At 35.7% G+C, this 21,869-nt stretch overlaps 1 protein-coding gene across 3 annotated transcripts in view; it reads right to left on the reverse strand.

Annotated features, from left to right (window-relative positions):
- Window positions 1-21,590, reverse strand: part of LOC128232625 (serine/threonine-protein kinase Nek9-like) — a 41,539-nt gene extending 19,949 nt beyond the window's left edge. For 2 of the 3 annotated variants that reach the window (XR_008260560.1, XM_052946290.1), the window contains exons 1-18: window positions 21,508-21,590; window positions 15,340-16,022; window positions 14,436-14,591; window positions 13,011-13,111; window positions 11,657-11,839; window positions 11,057-11,139; window positions 10,619-10,719; window positions 8,796-8,911; window positions 8,308-8,411; window positions 7,703-7,822; window positions 7,062-7,203; window positions 5,044-5,172; window positions 3,425-3,550; window positions 3,024-3,121; window positions 2,519-2,597; window positions 2,164-2,318; window positions 1,178-1,318; window positions 725-847 (exon numbers count right to left, since the gene is read on the reverse strand). Coding sequence is in view for 2 of the 3 variants with exons in the window: in XM_052946290.1 (XP_052802250.1) it covers window positions 725-847; window positions 1,178-1,318; window positions 2,164-2,318; window positions 2,519-2,597; window positions 3,024-3,121; window positions 3,425-3,550; window positions 5,044-5,172; window positions 7,062-7,203; window positions 7,703-7,822; window positions 8,308-8,411; window positions 8,796-8,911; window positions 10,619-10,719; window positions 11,057-11,139; window positions 11,657-11,839; window positions 13,011-13,111; window positions 14,436-14,591; window positions 15,340-15,664 (2,282 nt within the window). In the remaining variant the exon portion in view is untranslated. Of the gene's footprint in view, window positions 1-724; window positions 848-1,177; window positions 1,319-2,163; window positions 2,319-2,518; window positions 2,598-3,023; window positions 3,122-3,424; window positions 3,551-5,043; window positions 5,173-7,061; window positions 7,204-7,702; window positions 7,823-8,307; window positions 8,412-8,795; window positions 8,912-10,618; window positions 10,720-11,056; window positions 11,140-11,656; window positions 11,840-13,010; window positions 13,112-14,435; window positions 14,592-15,339; window positions 16,128-21,507 lie in introns of all 3 variants that reach the window. The other variant, XM_052946291.1, reaches the window with a different exon arrangement.
- Between the last annotated feature and the right edge of the window lie 279 nt (window positions 21,591-21,869).

Raw genomic sequence — 21,869 nt, forward strand, 5'->3', positions numbered from 1 at the left:
ATAAGATAAATCACAATAGAACAGATCTCAATTGTTCCAAAAACGGCCAAAACATCAATTTTCATAAAGTGTTAGTTACGTGAAATTTGCTCAACATGACAAAAAACAAAAAGGTTGTCAAAACGAGTTGCCTGTTGCTCATGCAATGTATATTAGGCTTACACATAATCTGTTCGATAAAATCCTTCTTAAGCTTTGAAAGTATTTTGCTCAACCAAATTTTTACCATAAAAAATCCACAAGACCGTCTGACCCCTTTCAAACTATAAAATAAATATTTTTAGCCATGTTCAACTGGAACAAACTTAAGACAGCATTATGTAAACGCATCGAGGTCACCTTACAAAGAAATTATTGATGAATCAGCAAAGACAATAGGCATTCACAACAGCTCTCGGGGCTTAGGTGAGCTGACATTAGTGCCACAGAGGGAACACCAATGTCTGTCCGTATTTTTTTCAAAAGAATGAAAAGCATAACTTAAAAACTATTGAAGCCAGAGTAAAGGACATTGCTTGACATGTGCATATTGTCTAGGGCATTATATTAACCAAGTTCTATTTATATGATCAAGGGTAAAGTTTTGGGATAATGATAATGATGATGACAACGCCAACGACGAGGATATCACCAACAACAACACCAAAGCTATCACAATACCTCGTAACACTGTCTCAATACCTATACTGCTTAAACGTATGAACATGTGTGTTAAAGTACTAACTGGTTATCCTCTGTCCCCAGTCCAAGCCTACCAGCTGCCCCATTGCCCCAGGAGAAGATCTCCCCCTCACTCCCCACAACCACAACATGGGAGGGACCACAGGCCACGGCGATCACATCCACACTGAAATATAAAGGTGTATGTTTACTCAGTTTGTCCACTAGTGCAACTTTGTAAGTGGTATAAGAGGTAATACAAAACCTTGGTGACTATCACTAGAAGTCATACACTGCTTGTGGCAGCTTTTGTTTCAGGTTAATCAACCTCAGGTTATAATATTCCAGAACAAAGTGCACACAATAACTACACATGTACATGTAAAATGTAAATGCTTGAGATTTATGTCTTTGACTGCTTGGCTTTTCAAGAATAAAGGGTTTTCTACTATCTAAGACAAAAAGAACTTCTAAAACAGATTTAAATGCTAGCATTATCGTATTTAAAAGTGCATACCTGAGCAATGACTCAATGAGGCGTGGCCTATATGCAGCTGACCAATCAGCATGCCCGAGACATCCCTGGCTTCCATCCCCACATGTGAGCACAATCCCTCGGTCACTCGTGAACACACTAAAGCCCTCACCACAACATGCTCTGGGGAACAAAAAGTTCAAGTATATGTTATATCCTATTATTTTCACTGCTGATATTTTCACTGCAGTGAAAATATCAATTTTGTGATTTTCACTGCTCTGAAATATTTTGGTTCCCATGTTGCTTAACAAAAATAACGTAACCTTCACTATGCAGGGTTGATTTTGTTTTAATGACATCACCTAAATGACGTCATGATGGTTTGTTTCTTATGGCAATTCCAAACTAACATCAATTAAACTGGCATTTTTCTTAAATTTAAGTATAAATGAAACAGAAATGTTTAGCTGTCAAAAATAATTTCAGCGACTGATCCAATAAAATGCAGTACTTCTACAAACAGTGTAGGTATTTCAACAAATATACGCTCATCATTATCTCAGGTATATAGTCAAGGTTAAGGTTAAGCCAATGGCGAGAGATGGCCATGCCACAACTGGCCTTTTGACCTGTCCCCCCATGTACATGTATACACCTCACAACTAACCTTGTAATGGATTTTTCTGTGGGTTCCTTTGCCAGTTTAGGTTTAGCCAAAGATGTGAGACCAGTATGCCCCAGCTGACCTTTGACCTGTCCTCCATATATACATCTGACAAATAACCTTGTAAAAGTTAAGGTTTACCTTGTAATGGATTTCCCTGTGAGTGCCTCCACTTTAGCCAATGAGGTGACGTTGCCTTGTCTCAGCTGACCTTTGACCCATCTATACACCTAACAACCTACCTTGTAATGGATTTCCCTGTGAGTGCCTCCACCAGTTTAGGTTTAGCCAATGAGGTGAGGTCACCGTGTCCTAGCTGACCTTTTGAACCATCCCCCCAAGTATACACCTGACATCTTACCTTGTAATGGATTTCCCTGTCAGTGCCTCCACCAGTTTAGGTTTAGCCAATGAGGTGAGGTCACCGTGTCCTAGCTGACCTTTTGAGCCATCCCCCCACGTATACACCTGACTCTCTGTGGTCACAACAATCACATGGTCTGCTCCAACTGCCGTCTGAAACAGTGTTTTATCAAGTGCAGTTCTTGTTATGTCCCACATGAAGTACCTTATCTATTTTATGACTAAAATTTGAAGATAATGATGACGACCATTTAAAAATTAAGGACAAAAAAACATTTTTTTCAGTTTTAACTTCGGATTTTTAACATCTATAAACTACTATTCATTCACAGCTATATATTAAATGTACTCACAGTTCTTATCTTGACTTTTGGGTTTAACTCAATAGGTGTCAACTCAGCAGAAGCACTGTCAAAGTAGTACAGTATTGACCTGCAAAAATAGAAGTTATTCCATATGTGCAAGTCACATATACATGTAAATACAGCTACTGCTGATAATGATTAAAGTTGTGGCTTAAAGTCTATTTAATGATAAGATCCAGGTATTGAGTCCATCCTTAGTGAAGCTCAAACCCAGAAGAGTTACAGAAGAGGCAGACATCTATACTATTACAATGGTGCTTTAAATTTGGGAGACTATAATAGAAAGTACATTTCACCTTAACTTTTCTGTTAACATTAGGAAACAAGTGTTACTATTACAATCCATTAACCTAGTTTTCCTCGTCAGTGATGGATTTTATGTATATTTATAATACCCAGTAGCTGTTTATATTTTCATCCTGGTCTGTGGTTGTCTTCTCTTCAACAGCTGAAAAAGACAGCCTTCTACTACCAATACTCTTAAATATGTTACCTGGTTTTCTTCTTGGGTGAGGCATGTTGTGGGTCTCTGTGGCTGTCCAAATCTTCATCCTGGTCAGTGGTCGTCTCTTCCTCAAACTGCTTCAAGAGCTGGTGAGAAACAGTGACAATTCAGGTAAAGTTAAGATTCATTTTAAGTTGCAATGGTCATTGCATGCTTAGTTATTGGAAATACTGGCTGGATTAAACAACTAAAAAAATCAAGTGGAACATGTTTCACTGAAGGTAAATCCACATGCTATGGCGGTCACTTCCACCAAACAATTTAAAATCTGACCATGAATGAGAAAGATATGGACCGGACAAAAATGGACCGACCATTGGATGGATGGATGCTTTGTAAAGCAAGGATATAATAAATAAACTGCCATTTCATTCAAAAGGATCTCTTACCTTTGGTATATGGGTGTATAGGAGATCATGAGCAGACGGTCGGACGGCTGGATCCTGTGACAACATCAGCATGACGAGATCTTTGAAATCCTGGGAATAGTTGCCCTTCACTGGAGCAAACTGGCCCTGTTATTATACACATATAAAGTGAAAAACTGGCAATGGAACAGATTGCTGGATTCTGTGACAATATCAGCATGAGAAGATTTTTGAAATCCTGAGCGTAGTTGCCCTTCACTGTCGCCAACTGGCTCTGTAATAATTAGGGATGCAAACGAATGGCAAAATTGATATTCAAATATTCGGTAATTCTTTCGAATGAATATTCGAATATTGGATTACCTAAATCCATCCTTTAAAAGTTGTAGTAAACTATTATAATGTTTGCTAAAGTAATAGCCGGGGCAATTTAGCCTAACCACTACGCGTGGTGGACCCTGAATTTCACCAAATGAGCCTCTGAAATTTCTCATTTCAGAAAGACAAAAGTAATACATAATGAACAAAGAAAATAACAAAGTCTTCTCATTATATTCCTCTATCTTCATTTTTGTAAACAACATGAACTTGGATGGATTTCTGGTAAAACGGCGTTATGCGCCAATGGAGGGTCTTTCTGTAGGACAAGCAGCCTGGTTCTGTGATTGACCTATACTAAATAAAACTATAGAAAAACCAAACCAACTTGGGAACTAGTTTATTCCTTAATTGGCACAGGCATTTAAATTTAATTAAAATAAAATAAAATCAAAATTAAAATAATTGATTTTTTGTGTCACTTAACTTTTAGCCAGTTATTGTAAAATTACGGGGACTTTTTATAGTACCCATCAATTTGTCCCTATATGACATATGATGCATGTTTAGTGTATTGTCATCACATTCACACCTCTGGCAGTATAGGCCAATCGTTTTTAAAAAAAGACATACAAACTTTAAACACAACAACAGAGTTGTAGGCAATAAGTTTATAATCATATTTATTCAACAACAAAACATCAAATATTCTAATACCGATTTTGACATTTGAATACCAAACTTTTGATCGAATATTCGAATATTCAATGATTTGTTTGCATCCCTAGTAATAATACACATATAAAGTAAATCATTGGTAGTGGGACAGATCACATGACATCAACATGACAATATCTTTCAAAATCCTATGGAAATCAGCTATACAGTCGAAACTCGTTGGCTCAAACCATATTAAAAGGACCGATTTTTTTTTACTCATTGCTCATAACAAATTTGATCGGATGGCTCGATATCTTAAGGGTTGATATTTCTCCAAGCTTGATGACATTTTCACGGTCCCAAGCAATAATTTCACACTTTGTTTTGTTTGCTTTGCTCGATGTTATTTATAAGGGCTCAGTTAAGAATTTCACACCTTGATTTGTTTGCTCGGCTTCATTTAGCACAAAGCGCTAGTCCATTAGATCTGCTTTATTGGTATCATAATAATTATCAAATTTAAATAGTTTAACAGTTTGAGCAAACTTGCCATCATTTTAATTTTTGTCTTTAATTGGCACAAGTACAACTGTCAAAATTATGTCATTACATGTATTAATCTCAATGCATTATAATAAGGCTTCAGTTTAAGGTCTTTGTACCTTCATGATTTTGTTGACAAGCGCTGGTAAGTTTGTGCCCTCAAATGTTTTCTGGAGACACGCCATCTCGTATAAAATACATCCTAGGGCCCAGATGTCTGACTTGTCATTGTACGGCTTACCCTCACACTGTAAGCATAAAACATATACAAAACATGTATAGTAGGGGTTTAGCTAAAGAGTTTTGGAAGGGTGCTGCACACTGTCCTTTTTATGTAGCACCCTTTTGTCCAAATGGAGATCAGCATGTGCACCCTCCTGCCCACATGGAGACCAGTATGTGCACCCTCCTGCCCACATGGAGACCAATATGTGCACCCTCCTGCCCACATGGAGACCAGTATGTGCACCCTCCTGCCCACATGGAGACCAATATGTGCACCCTCCTGCCCACATGGAGACCAGTATGTGCACCCTCCTGCCCACATGGAGACCAATATGTGCACCCTCCTGCCCACATGGAGACCAGTATGTGCACCCTCCTGCCCACATGGAGACCAGTATGTGCACCCTCCTGCCCACATGGAGACCAGTATGTGCACCCTCCTGCCCACATGGAGACCAGTATGTGCACCCTTCTGCCATCTTAGAATTGAATTCTTAAGATAACAAAATATTTCTTTTGTTTTAATTAAAACATATATCAAGATGATAAATACATACAAACTTTACATATTTGGCAGTTAAAACCTGACATTACATCAATTAAGCACAATTCCTAACATTATATGTCACATTCATGATATTCCAAGTTATGCACGTTCCCAAACAATTTACCCCATTCTCTGTTTTATTACCCTGACCCTTCTCTGCAGTGCAATTTCCTTTTTAAAAGCTGGCTATATTTAAAAACCCTATGTATATGGAGATTAGAACATGTTCGTGCATGTGAGTTTGTGCCCTGAAATGTTTTCCGGAGACATGCCATCTCTTACTGGTGCTTTTTTTGTGTAATGAAATGAAACATATTTTATCATGCAGCATAAACCAATATCATTAAACTCAGATCCTCAATATTCACTTCATACTGCTACATTGTGTGTGTAATGAGGCAAACTTCATAACGTGATTCTAATGAGATTGTGGCAATATTATGCAAACTTGTCACCCCTAGCACAATATTGCTTTCATTTTGCAGAATAAGCACCAACTTTTTTTAACAAGCCTTTTCTATTTAAAATCCAGAATTTGAGCAAGCCCGGAAACTGGCTGAAAGTAATTTATTAGTGTAGAGCATGCGGGCTCATGCTAATTCCGACCACTGGTTGTGTCCGAACAATTTGAATTCTTAATTTAAACATATTATACAGACATTACCGTAATATTTGTATGATATATTCAAATTTAGAATTAACATTGATTACATGCAGATTTTAAATCTTGTGTGTGATTTGCGCAGAATTTATTTTCATTGAAAATTCAGCAAATGTTGCCACCATGCACTTTAGGAATATGTTACCATCTCAAAGTAGGGTCATTATTCACTAAAGTCTTTAATCGGAGCTTGAGACACCCGATTATGTATATTAGGTTTGTTGTAAAATCGCACTAACAAGAGCAATACCAATAAAAATTGCTGTATATATTACAAATAACTTGTTCTCCAGTCAGGCTCTTTCCAAAATTGCTAAACTAAATATGTTTTAAAAATTTAACAATTTACTTTTCTCAAACTGGGCCAAGGGGCTGATATTATGAGCTGTCTCAAGTTGGAGTCTGGACTCAAAAAGGCAACTTTTTAAAATGCTAAGATTACATTATTTTGATATACTTGAAATAATTGTGAAATGTTTGAGTGATAATATATACATTAGTTTAACATTATTGCTCCACTAAACGGTTAGCTTTGCAAGTCTGAGTCTCCAGTCACTTTTGGCTTGAGACTGCTATGTAAACACAGCCCCATAATTATGTACATGTAGTAAGGTGTGCCTAAAACCGGGCTAGCCCCCTTAGAAGCTGCAGACATCATTTTCAATGTATCATTTGACCATGATAAAATAATGATTTTGCTTTACCATCTCAGGACTTATGTAGTAGGGCGTTCCAAGGACAGTGTTAGCTCCCTTGTTAGCAGTTGACATCATCTTGGAAATGCCGAAATCTCCAACCTTCACTACACCCTCCTTCGTAAGGAAAATGTTGGCCGTCTTCAGGTCTCTGACAAAAGTTTTGAGTGAATACCATCAATAAATGAAAACACTTGGACTGAAACTGTTCAATCATTTAGGCTTATTAGGATATTTCATGCAATGCATGTACTGTTTCTTGCAAAACTAAACAAATGTTCTATTCACAGGGGACACACAGACAAATTTTATGATTTCCTAGCCAATACATAATATGTACATAGTACTGTGTATTTAGTATATTTATGCTAGGAAAACATATAAATAGTTTGCTTCTCAGTTCCTTGTGGTTTTATTACACTACCATTGAGGACTGTAACTCTACTGAATTTGGTACTTACATTTGTACTGATATTCTAAAAACTTTAAATGTAAGTTTTTATAAAGTAATTCATAGAAACAAGCATAGGAATACTTGATTTGAAATATCTTAATATGTATCTTCAATAAAACAAATGGTTTGCCAAGATATGGCCCATATTGATGTCTATGAAAAACGTACTTCGTAGCTTCTCTTGTCTTAACCGTACCTATGGAGGATGTTATGCTCGTGTATATATCGTATAGCGGAAACAATCTGCTGAAACATGGTGATCACGTCTCTTTCTTCAAACGGCTTCTCTAGGCTAGAAAGATGGTGGGCTAAGGTCCTACAAGGGAAACATGGCCGCATTAGACAATAAACTGGAAATGGTGCAGAAACACTTTATATGTCAATATTATATGAATATAGATTTACACTATATGTAATCAAGTTCAGACTTTTGCCAAAAGTAAGGGTATATCAGCAAAAAATATGGGGAAAAAAATATCAAAACAGTCATATCTCTGTCTAAAATTGAACGATTTTTAAAATATATGCATCTTTGAGTTTGTGTTGAAGTAAACTTTAAAATAATAAAGAGTATGCCATTATAGCTCAGGGTTCTTTTTCATTATTGTTACATTTGAAGCCTCTTACATAGGCATTTGGTAAAAGATACTATATAGAGCCAAGCTATGCAAAATTCAAAGTTTGAGCAAGTCTGACAAACTCTTTTCTAGTGCAGTTCATCATACTCAAGCTGAATTCAATATAAGTATAGACTAATCTAAAATATTTCCTTTCTTATAGGAATAAATTGGTACAATCTACCCTCCATCTGCATATTCCATTTCTATCATGATCACCCCATCCTCCTCAAACGAGTCAAAGTAGCTGATGATGTTTGGGTGTTCCAACATAGCAAGGATGTTCACCTGCAAATGAATATATGTAATAGAATGTTATCTGTATATGTTAATATATATGATTGGCTCTTAGAGATTCATTTAAATAAGCCACTTGGACTGTTACTGTGTCATAATCATAGGTCCAGAGCAAAAATATGAGAATAATGAATACTAAGCAAAAACAATGATTTTAGGATTTGGGACGAATAGCAAAATAACCACTGGACTCTCACAACAAGATAATTTGTAGCCATATGTTTAGTATCTAAGTGCTCTGTTGCCACATTTTTGTCTGGCTTTATGACAATGAACCAAACTAACATATGCCTTTGCAAGGAATTAAACTCGCTATATCACTCGTACAGATTAGCTAAATCAATATCTTCATCAAAGACCAGCTCCCAATCATACCTCATTGAGAGCCATCTGTCTCTCCGCAGCCTTGAGATCGTGCAGGTTGATTTCCTTCAGTATGACCAGAGAGTCATCATCCTTTTTCTTGTATAGCACAGCAGCTCCATACGCACCTGCATGACGTAAATGTTTCATACGCTATTGAATTGATATGAAAATATTTACACAAGTTCTTGAGCACAATAATTAAGTAATGAAAACTATCAGAATTTTATTTTATTGAGGGTCAAGTATCTTAAGTGTGTTAGTCATTAAAGGGACAAGAAACCAGATGATAGCATTGCCAAAAAAAAAAATCAACACAAACTTTCACAAAATTGAAATTGTTGTGTACAACACATTGATTCTTAGCTACTGATGTATCACATTGCTTAGACAAATGTATCTGTCTAAGTTTTTGCGTATTTTTCCTATTCAAAATTTATGGGGTTTGTGTACCACGTCAATCCTAGTAAATTAAAATTAATGTCAGTATGTGTATTTGTACTAATCAAGTGACTTTGACATGCTAAATATACACACTTCAAACTGGGTAACTATTATACCCTATTTTTAAATGTGTAAACTCAGCTGAGACAGCGACCAAATAATATTTTATCATGTAAAATTATATATTATCGGCCTCATACTAGCTGGTATTGATAATTCTAGGCTTGTTTTAAAGAAATACTGTATTTGCTGATTTTTGGACCATCTGGTGTCTAGTCCCTTTAAAATGACACCTAAAAAAATAGTAATGAACCTATCAGAAAAAAAATAGCTTTATCGTGGATCAGATAGGTTAAGTGTGTTATTCCTTTAGCCTTTAATTGACAATTTCACTATTCTATTTTTTTTAGGTTTTGATGCTTGATGACACAATTCTGGAAATTCTAAGCATAGTACCAGATTAGCACATTACATGGACTTATAACTTTCTCTGTATTGATTAGGTAACATTATCACTGTCGGATGATTTAATAATTAAGGCCTTGCTATAAATATCTGTTTGATTTGGATAACAAGTCCATACCTATTAAAAGCTGCTGACTCTAGTGATCCTTTACATTTTTAAGATAACCATTTGACATTTTGAGTTTCAAAGAGGAATTACCTGGTAAGTCATATTCTACATTTCAATAAAATTAGAAGTTACAAGTCAATATGGACCAATCGCGATGCTCATTTGTAAGGCCTTAATTCATTGTCTGTGGAAATATGTCTATGAAAAGGAAATTGCACTCTCAGAATCGAACACCATGTAATTTAAACATGGTGAGTTACAGTAAAAATTTCTGAGAGGAAACAATAAAACCGGCATGTCGGTAATTACTAAACTATATTTGTCAAATAAAAAAAATAGACTTCAGGGACCTTTTCGTTAAGGATCTTATCAAAAGCTCACAAAATCTTAATAATGAGAACATATTAAGTAAAATCTTAATAATTAAGAAGGGCGAAGTAGGAAGTGCAAGAGCGGGGAGAAAATCCTTCTTTGTCATTAAGATTTCACTTACGGCAAAGACTGTCAGTTTGATCATTAAAGGGACAAGACACCAGATGATACAATTGCAAGAAAAAAAGATATGTATCTGTACTAATCACTTGACTTTCACAAGCTAAATATACACACTATAAAATGGGAAACCATTATGCACTATTTTTAAACGCGTAAACTCAACTGAGACAGCAAAAAAATATTATTTCAAACATGCAAAGTGATGTATTATCGGCCACGTATTGACAATTCTAGGCTTTTTTTTGAAATAGTGGAAATGGTGTATTTGTCAATTTTGGGACCATGTGATGTCTAGCTCCTTTAAAAAGACTCAACCACAAACCTTTGCCAACAATCTTGATTTTCTCGAATCCAGCTAGTGTCTGCTGTTGCTGGCCGCTCCAGCCTCGTAGTTTTTCCAGCCGGAAATACTGTTCACCCACACTGCAAGTATAAGATAGCTAGACTAAGTCCTAGGATGTATTTAATGATTATGTCTCATCCATAGATGAGATTAGGCCAAGTAAAACATTGGGTACGAATGGTCTAGTGGTATAGGTGGCCAACCCCTGACCCAAGTGTTTGTGGTTTCCATTCCCCCCCCCCCCCCCCCTCTTCCCACCACCGCATGAACTTTCTCATGGTCATCAGTACTGATTTATACCAAGGAAATGGTCTTGACTATTATTATTATTATTATTATTATTATTACTATTTTTATCATTATCATTAGCAGTAGCAGTAGTAATAGTAGTATTAATAGTAGTAGTATTATATGTACCTTGGAGATTTTGTACCATCATCGGAGTTGTTACTTTTTGCTGATTCGCTACCTCCAAGATCTTTATACAACTTCACTGGAACCTAAGAAAAACAGTAAATAGCTTAAGGTGTTTTATAATGACAGTTTCATAAGTATTTTTAAGTTACCATAACTTCAGGGCTTAGCAATTGTATTGTAAAACCTATATTAAAGGAGCTGGCAACCTTAAAATGTTGCAACTAGCTAAACTGTGAAATAATTAAGTGAAAGACCTTAGGAAGTGGAGTGAAATTTGGTGGAGTTATTGAAATTTTCATATTTCTTGCAGAAGGCAGCCATTTAAAGTGGCTATGAATCATAACCTCTCCAATTAATATGCATAACTTTAATCTCTCATTAATCTTCAACATACATGTCTCAACTTTGTTGTCTTAACTACGGTAATATTTTTTCCGATGATGAAAATATTCCATATACTATAAAACAGTTAGCTTTAGCTTGAACAAAGTGTACAGAAATTGAAATCCATACTGCATACAATGTTCTTCATCGGATATATAATATAAATCATATTGCCTGGTAAACTTATTGAAAAACAGTCACTTCCCAAGCACCCACCCCAACACAAGCCTCTATCTCCCGGTCCACCGATCCCCCATCTGTTTGCAGGAAGAGACTACACGCGAGGAAATCCAGCCTCGCCCCAGTGTTCCCGTTGTCTACATGCTTCTGGACGAGGCTAGTGAAAAACTCCCTCAGCGACTTCTTCTCCATTATGCTTTCCTTGTTGAGCAGTTGGAGCTTAAAGGGATATGAAGACGTTCGATTTAATTGTCAGACTTTCATGACAAAAGCATTATACAGTCCAAACTCGCTGTGTCGACGTCGGATATCTCGACTTTCCGATTATGTCGACTTTTTTCTCCGGTCCCGAATTTATTCCTTCTTATTATATATAAAATAAATCTGCTTGTGTCGATTTTTCTATCTCAATTTTTTCGCTATGTCGACCTCCTATTTCAGTCCCAGTGGTCGATTTTCACATATTTTCCTTGGTTCTTATGTCGAACTGGATATCAATTTGTAGGTGCAAAAATTTTCATGAAGGTTTGCGGCATGTCGCTAAATTACCGTGCGTGTCAAAATAACAAACTGTCATGATTGGAGGTTAATTGGCAAGTGTGAATAATTAAAGTTGTTTGTTTATATTTTTGATTGATCAAGCTATACATTGAAATGCACAATTTAGGTCGACGATGACATCATCGGAAATTCGAAAACATTGAAAGTTACGTGACGAAGTAATTTCTCTACTCTGCATGTACTAAACAGTCGTAACAAATGTACTATTTAAAGTTGTTGTCAGATCTGCTGTTCCATTTTGTACCAATATAAAAGTGTATTTGATTATGGTTTTATATCTGATTTGTGTAATCCTTAAACGCGAATTAAATAAATTTGGCACACATAATTTATTTTTTATCACTTTATTTTCCAATAATACGTTTGCTGTTTCCACAACTGTTACAAGATCGTTCAATTGCAGAAGTCAGATGTCGGATATATAGCACATGCATATGAATGCGTTGGTATTGGTGATACTTTTTTGTTATTCGGATGTGTCGAATGTTCGTTATCTCGACTTTTTTCCCTAGGTCCCGACAAAGTCGACATAACGAGTTTCGACTGTATATTGCTCAAGATGTATCATCAAAACACAAATGTTACTATTCTGATTACTCTATTGAGTTGGGTTTCATGTAATGAATTGCCTTGCTGCCGAAAATGCATAATAAGTATGTTGGGTTGGGATGTGTATTTCCAGACCATAACTTTTAACAAGCCCAGTGAAACCACCACACTGGAAATGGAGTTGACCATATTTTTACGTCTTAAACACCTCCAATCTCCAGGATTCTGACAAAGTTCACTGCTCAAACATTAAAGAAATATTTACACATTTTAACAATACCTTGTCATCCTTGCCACACACTTGCATGGATAGCCCAGAACAGCTGAGGATAAAGGCCATGCTCTCACACTTTCTGCTACCAAGACTTCGAGAAACCAGCTCTACAATAAAAGAGTTATGTATTCATGACTGATCAGAAACGACCCGTTGAATGAACAAAGCTCTGATCATTTCTGGCAATAATATTCCATAATAGTGATATTTTTGGGTGCAATTTACTGCCTTCTAAAGGCTGTTTCCCCTAGCAAAAAAGTGTTCTTTTTTTCCCAAAAGTTCATGATATTTTCCCAACTAATTGAATATAGATCCTGTAAATGAATAAAAAAGCAATCAATTTATTAATTATAAACAAAACCTTGATAATACTAGCTCTTTTACAGCATGCACAAAAAAGTAAAAACATGTATATTTGCTATAATATTTGCTATTTTAGCATGATTTTGTATTTTTCCAAAAGTCGAAAAAAATCCCAATTTGGAAGGAACAGGCGGTGAAAATAATTCCAAATAAAATAACTGCATTGCTTGTTTGATTCCAATAAAACACTTAACATGACCCAAACATTTGACTTGATCATCTCCTCTCTGTAATTTATCAAGACAATTGTAAACAAGTCATGATACTTTTATATCCATTTCTTAACCAAATACGGTTTTCACAGGTGTTCTTCGATCTCTTTGGTCACTGATGAACATTAATTAATTTCAATTGATAGCTCTGAGTTTGCACTTTTGTTGGCCTTTCCTGACACTTACCATTGTGGCTAGACTGTAGATATAAAAAAGTGTGGGTGTGTGTGTGTGCGTGTGTGCATGTGTGTGTGTGTGTGTTAATGTGTGTGTGGCTGTGTGCGTGCATGCAGACGTGTGTTTGTTTGTCAGAGTGCCGTTTGCGAGTGTGTGATATAGTTTGTACCATTCTTGTTCATTTTGGAGTAAATTTAAATATATTTCAACACTTAAATGCAGCAATAATTTGCATCGTTAAAGGCCCATAATATACTGTAGGTTCATGTGAAAAGATAAAAAAAAAAAAAAAAAAATTATTTATTATCATGTAGAACTCATATGACTTTAAAGATAAAAACAAAAATAAAAGCATATGATTTAGGTCCAGATAAAAAATTATCAGCCTTTATAAGTGTTTTTATTAATGAATAGTTACATGCCCACACATTCTCCAGTTAAAAAAGGTCCAAAATGTTTTTTTGCCATACCTAAATCATAAGCATTTTTTTCTTTTGATCATTTTAGTCAAATGAGTAAAACACAAAAATGAATTTTGAATTAAAAAAAAAAAAATGCATCGACAAATATTGGGCGCATTTAAGTACCAATTTAATGACATTGTAATTTTATAAGGCTACTGATTTCATACTGTAAAAGACATAATGCCATTCAAGAAATGAAACATAAAGTGGCTTACCAAGTATGGCATCAAGTGTGGAGGTGTAGTATCTATACTGGATGAAGACAACATTCGGCTGGAGGGCCATGCGGATTGCAGAGGTGTTGCGAACCTTGCTTGACACAATCACCAGTCTGATGGGGGCAGTTTTCTCCACATCTTCATCCTTGTTGCCTGAATGAATGGGAAATGATAATGAGAGCCATACTAAGAATGCTGCAAGTATAGTTTACACTGCTCCTTCCCTAAGAGTGCAATGTTAACTCATAGTACATGTTTCCAGTACATTGTTCCTTTTCATTTTGTCACCCATTAAAATTATAAAAATATACACCTAAATCGTGCAAACCTTTTTTTATTTACTGTCGCTTTAAAATCAAATCAAACTCAGTCATAATTGTATACAGAAAAGATATTCCCATGTTGTACCAACAGAGTGAATTGATCAAATTTGGACAGTTCAGCTTTAACACAGGAGATAATATTGCCATCTGACTGTTGTTCAAACTCCAAAAGTTGAGATATTATGGCAATAAACGTTGTAACCAAGTTTGGTAAAGATTGGATAACAAATTCTAGTTTTAGACAGCAGACATGAAAGTGTGCGGATGATGTCAGACATGATACAAGTACCTATATGTCTGCCATGCATGAAAGTGTGAGGATGACATTAGACATGATACCTATAAGTACATGTATATGAGTCTGCCATACCACAGTGGCTCAAATTTTGGTAATTAAATGTTTATTGACATTAAATCTGGTGACCGTGCTGGAAGACTTTGTTCATCATTCCATCCACAAAAATAAGCATTAACAATGAAACATAAAATGTGAACCTTATACTGGTATAATAGTTTGTCTAAAAAAATGGTCATAAAATTTACAAAATAGAAGATGTAATTAGATCATGATCAAGTACCTGCACCCTGGTCTTCAATATCCAAAGCCTCATCCTGGTACGATATCACCACTTCTTCATCATAAGTCTTGCTGTCACATGAGCCAAACGACCCTACCGAACCTCTGTTGTTACTATAGTCATGCGAAACACTGCGGACATGTTTTGGCTTGGAATTTCCATCCACATGAGAGCTAATAGCTCCTGAAGGAGGCTTTGAGCGCAAGTCATTGTCCACACTAGCCTTGAAAATCTTGCTCTGTGCTCCAGGATCAGGAATAAAATTAGGGTGGTTCACTGCCACTGCTCTTACATTGTCACTAAGACCTCCAGAAGATTCAGACATACTTGTAATACAAGTAATATATCACTATAGATTCACAATACAGTTCTTACACTATTTAAAGAATATGGATGTAGACTCTCATCTGTTATGTAACACTATTTTTACTTCAACACTGTTCAGAAAATTATTGACCTGCTAACTGGGCAGCAGTACGACTTTGCCCAAATAATTGTATGTTGACAGATTTTAGTATGATTTTTGCGATGGCAAATCCATTAGGGATTGGAAGAATTCCGTATAACACGTCTATTATTTTAGACTACAGTACGATTTAACTAGTCCATATAAACAACCGCTTCAGTTTTTGGCGATTTTTGATTTGGCGACTCTACGCGTCCATATCCCACTTGTTGTTTTCCTAGCCAAGAATGAGAGATACCAGCGCTTAGTATATTGAGCAGAAAGATAACGGGTTCCTGCTATATGGTTTCAAAATGGCAATGCTTTATTGACAGAAGTCGATCTAAATTAAGTATTTGTGTTTCATTAAACATGTAAGAGTAATAAGTAATTTTTTACGGTATTGGCTAAAATAATTAAAGTGCCACTTTTGGGCTATTTCAAAAAAAATGGTTAGAAAAGTTGAAAAATGGTCTAAATTTAAATCATAATAAAATACAAGGCTGTATGCCTAGTTTTGATAAACAATCTTTGTAGTGTACAAAATAGGTTTTAAATGGAGAAAACAACTCATATTAACATTTTTATCAAACTTTTATCTAACTAAACATGGAATAAAAACACACAATACATGAACACCTTCAATGTCATTTTTTCTTCAAATAACCTGAGTTAACATGTCTCCCAATTATTATTTTAGTAGCTCTAATGGCAGCATACATTAATAGAATGTTGAATTTACTCAGTCGCTCCAATTTCCTGAAAAATTTGATTTTTTGTACTTTTTTTACCAATGAAATGTGATATTCAAAGGTATTTTTTTATTTTCTATTCAAATTGTGCAATTAAATTTAAAAAAAAATACATGTTCATAGAATTTAAACAACTAGAGATTGCTTTTTCGAAAAAGCGCATGTCTCCCCCATTGTGTGGTCGTAGGTGAGAAATAATCAATGATGGATCCCAAAATCAATAGGGGCCATCAACTAGTCATGACTAACTGGCATACCAAGTATGAAGTTCCTGGGTGTAAACGTTCTTGAGTTATTGAGCAGAAACCGGTTCTTCACCTCAAGGTCAGTGACCTTGACCTTTGACCAACTGATTACAAAATCAACTAGACATCATGACCAACCTCACTTCAAAGTTTGGTGAACCTAGATCAAAGCATTCTCCTGATATTGCACGGAAATATTTTTTTACATTAGAGGTCACAGCGACGTTGACCTTTGACTTTGTGACCCCCCATAATATAGTAGTTTTCTAAACCTCATGATCAACCTCCCTACCAAGTTTGGTGAACCTAGGTCAAACCATTCTCAAGATATTGAGCGGAAATGTTTTTTACATTGGGGGTCGCCGCGACCTTGACCTTTGACCTAGTGACCCCAAAAACAATAGGGATCTTCTACACCTCATGACCAACCTCCCTACCAAGTTTGGTGAACCTAGGTCAAACCGTTCTCAAGATTTTGAGCAGAAATGTTTTTTATATTGGGGGTCGCCGCGACCTTGACCTTTGACCTAGTGACCCCAAAAACAATAGGGATCCTCTACACCTCACGACCAACCTCCCTACCAAGTTTGGTGAACCTAGGTCAAACCATTCTCAAGATATTGAGCGGAAATGTTTTTTACATTGGGGGTCGCCGCGACCTTGACCTTTGACCTAGTGACCCCAAAAACAATAGGGATCCTCTACACCTCACGACCAACCTCCCTACCAAGTTTGGTGAACCTAGGTCAAACCATTCTCAAGATATTGAGCGGAAATGTTTTTTACATTGGGGGTCGCCGCGACCTTGACCTTTGACCTAGTGACCCCAAAAACAATAGGGATCCTCTACACCTCACGACCAACCTCCCTACCAAGTTTGGTGAACCTAGGTCAAACCATTCTCAAGATATTGAGCGGAAATGTTTTTTACATTGGGGGTCGCCGCGACCTTGACCTTTGACCTAGTGACCCCAAAAACAATAGGGATCTTCAACACCTCATGACCAACCTCCCTACCAAGTTTGGTGAACCTAGGTCAAACCATTGTCAAGATATTGAGCGGAAATGTTTTTTACATTGGGGGTCGCCGCGACCTTGACCTTTGACCTAGTGACCCCAAAAACAATAGGGATCTTCTACACCTCATGACCAACCTCCCTACCAAGTTTGGTGATCCTAGGTCATGCGGTTTTCCAGTTATCGATCGGAAACGAAGTGTGACGTACGGACGGACTGACGGACTGACGGACTGACGGACTACCGGACTACCGGACTACCGGACTGACGGACAGGGCAAAAACAATATGTCTCCCCCAGAGAGGGGGAGACATAATAACAAGTAACATTTACAAAAACATCATAGGAGGCATTATGATTTCACTTCACAGAAGAAAAATAAAAACAGGAACAATATTTTAAGAAATTGTTACACTCCTGACATATGTAGATTACAACCATTAAATAGATTTCACTTAGTATTTCTCAGTATAAATCAAAGGAAATGCAATTACAAAGTAATTGATAGCCAGTGAAACATTATAAAACAAATTTAGCAAATGACAAATTGGGATTTTACATAATCTGAGAAAGGTTTTTCAAAACCATACAAAAGTGTTACTGTTACTTAATTCTTGCTCAACTTGTAAAAAATTGCAAAACTCAATTGAAATAACAGTTAAGTGCTACAACAGTAACACTTTTATCTCATTTAACTAATGGTATTCAGTGTTAAGTAACTAAATACAACTGTTCCGAATTGTTACACTCCTGACAAAATATCTCAAGTTCAAGTTACTATGTATCATATTTCAATTTTAACCCCAAACTGAGACACAAGTGTTGGCAGTGATGGTTTTCTTAGTATATCATTCCTGGGATGGCCATGATATATCATCTGCATTTGAGCAGGTGTACATCCCATTGAAGGTAGCTCACTGCATAAATCTGATCTAAATATCTGAGCGATCATCCACTTTTAAGACATGTTCATTAGAAAGTCATATTTTACAACATGTATATAAAATATCTGTCCTATCATATATGATGAATAATATACCCGGTAATAATATAAATTTATTGCACATCTAGTGTTGAATATTTATTTTACATTTGCTACGTAAAGAGACTTACGCTAATACAGTGGCACTAACGTGACACTTGATATATATTGTGGCCACAACTTAGTAAATTGTGTCACCAACTTTGTAACTTGAGGCCACAACCTTAAGTACCTTATATGAGGCCGCAACTTATTAAACCGTGGCAACAATTTAGTTACTTGTGACCACAACTAAGTAACAACTATTAATTTCTATGTTGTGGCCACGATTTAATAAGTCATGGCCACAACGAAGTAACTAAGTTGTGCCCTCAAGTTACTAAGTTGTGGCCACAATATCAATAAAGTGATGTCACCTCTGTGTCACTGTAGAGACTTCTTTCTGCATTAACTGTCAAATTATCAGCCACAAAATGATCCGGTACAAATTGAAAGAAATGGCTCATACAGATTATGAATATTAGTCTGCACCCCAATTCTCACAGTCCCAGGTATAGTGTCAAAAGGACATTATCATACTGATATGTCAGACAGCTCTCTATGGTCAGTAAATTTGCCTGGGCTGCCCTTATCGATTCATTTATCTGCTGTTCTAGACTTCAGTTTTGAACTTAGTAATTGGCATTTAGGTACTGGTACATGACTTCCATTTATATGCAAGGTGTCTCTTTTGTTGGGCATGATTCTGGAATTCAAGAAAAAAACTGTACAGCTTATCTTTCCAAACTGCTTTATATGCTTTTGGTTTTGACAGTGTACTTTCAATTGAGTATCTTTCATCATTATTCTTCATGTATCTATTTAGACATGACTTTCTTCTGGCCTAACTATTTTTCTTGTTTGCAGATGCCAACTTACTTTTGACATTTTTGTTCTCATACTTTTGGACAGCTTACTTTGCTTACTACAAGGGTTTCCTCCACCACTTCATGGTCATCTTTGTCAACCAACTTTGATCGTCTGTTAGCAGTTGCCTTATTCAATAAAAGCTTTATTGTCTTGGCCCAAGCTCTGGGGTTTTCTAAAAGATTCTTCATAACTCGGCAATTTTCTGATTTTTGCTTGCTTCTCGTGTTTCCTGTGTTTTCTTATTTCTTTTTCATTTTTTTAAACTAATTTTGAACATTGTCATTTTTAAGAGTTTCTCTGTATTTCCTAATTCTTTACTCTGATTTACTTTTAATGACTTTCTTCCTTGTATTTAAACTTTTCTTGTTTCTTAGTGCCCTTTTGAAACCTGGAAGGCTTACAATTAATTTGTCCCTATTTTCTATGATATTTCTTCTGTAAAAAAATAGTATTCACACTCATAACCAATACTTGGTCAGGAGTGTAACATTGAAGGACATGTCAATAGTCATGCTGGAAATTAAAGTCACATAGTTTTAAATGAATTAAATTATAGAACAGGGTCATCAGTTTGCCTCATTGTAGCCAAAAATACCATTTGTTGATTGTCTGTCACTGTATGATTTTTCTTTTTGTTGCATATTAATTAAGTTGTTTTAAATTCAAACATTTTTTATAACATTTATACGCATAAATTGGTTAAAACTTACCTTATTTACATCAGATTGAAAATGTATCCTTCACTTCTCATTTGTAATCTTAACATTTGTACAAATATACTGTTATACTTCTGAAAATGATGATATAATAATGTTCCAAAAATTCGCGAAAAAATGTTACACTCCTGACGGGCACGTATAATCTACATGCTCAGTAACCAACCACTATTTTCACTCATGATAATTTTTCATGATCACTCCATGACATAGCCTTCCAGGAAACACCCTAATTAGTACATTTGTTAACTGTTCCCCAACACTGTGTTTCATTTTATACCAAATGTTACACTCCTGACATTTTTAGGCCAGCTTCTTTCTAGAAAGCTAAACATCAAAAAGAGTAATAACACACACAAAATATTGTACGCATGAAATAATGATATATTAACCTAAACTTTAAATAAAAAGATTGTAAGTTATATGATAATTCATCCAAGCTATACTTTAAAAAGATTTTTTTAAAGAAAAAAAAATGTGGAAAAATTCCTAACACACATTATCAGTATCAGTAATATTTCATGCATAAAAAATGGAATATTGCTTAATTTTTTATATTACCTTGAGGTCAACATATGTGTTTTTCTGGTTAATAAAGTTATAACATTGTCATTCGCCAATGTTGTTTACAGTAATGCTTTGAATTGAGTGCTTTTTGTAAAGTGTCACGTTTTTTTGTTACACTCCTGACAATTTTGACCTGTTTTTGGTGCATAACTTTTTTTCCGCTAAAGCTAATTCAGTCAAACTTCCCAGACTTTTAGATGACACAGAAATACAAGATATGGGGAAGAAGAAATGATGATACTTTGTATATTATTCATTTTATTTAGGAAATACTCAAACTAGCCATTTTTTTTGAAATAGCCCTTTTGTGTTTTTATTTAACAGTGAAGTGTTAAGTATTGTGTAGTAACAGTTGAATAATAATTTACATTTGTATGGATCAGTCGACTTGTGGCGTTTAGGGAACAAAATGAATATCCAAACATAAAAGTTCCCAAAACGCATTATTGAGGCAACGACTGAACTGAACAACGTTTAGTAATTCTTTGAGATTCTGTCACAGTAACTGAAAATGTTAGTCAGAATTTGTACGTACCAAACCATGTCAGTGACAAAGAAATAGTTCTTTTATACAAGCATAATTTCACTTTGAAATTTTGACAGGAACTCCAGTGTAAACAATAAACCAAATGTACACGAATTTATATATCGTCATCGACAGAATAACACATCGTCATCATCATCATCATCATCATCATCATCATCATCATCATCATCATCATCATCATCATCATCATCATCATCATCATCATCATCATCATCATCATCATCATCATCATTAACAACAACAACACCAATAACACCACCAACCACCCACATCATCATCATCATCATTATCAGCAGCAGCAGCAATAGCAGTAGGAGCAACAACAGAACCAACAGAAGCGGTGATGGTGG

This window comes from Mya arenaria, chromosome 4 (assembly GCF_026914265.1).
Source record: "Mya arenaria isolate MELC-2E11 chromosome 4, ASM2691426v1".
Taxonomy (NCBI): Eukaryota; Metazoa; Mollusca; class Bivalvia; order Myida; family Myidae; genus Mya; species Mya arenaria.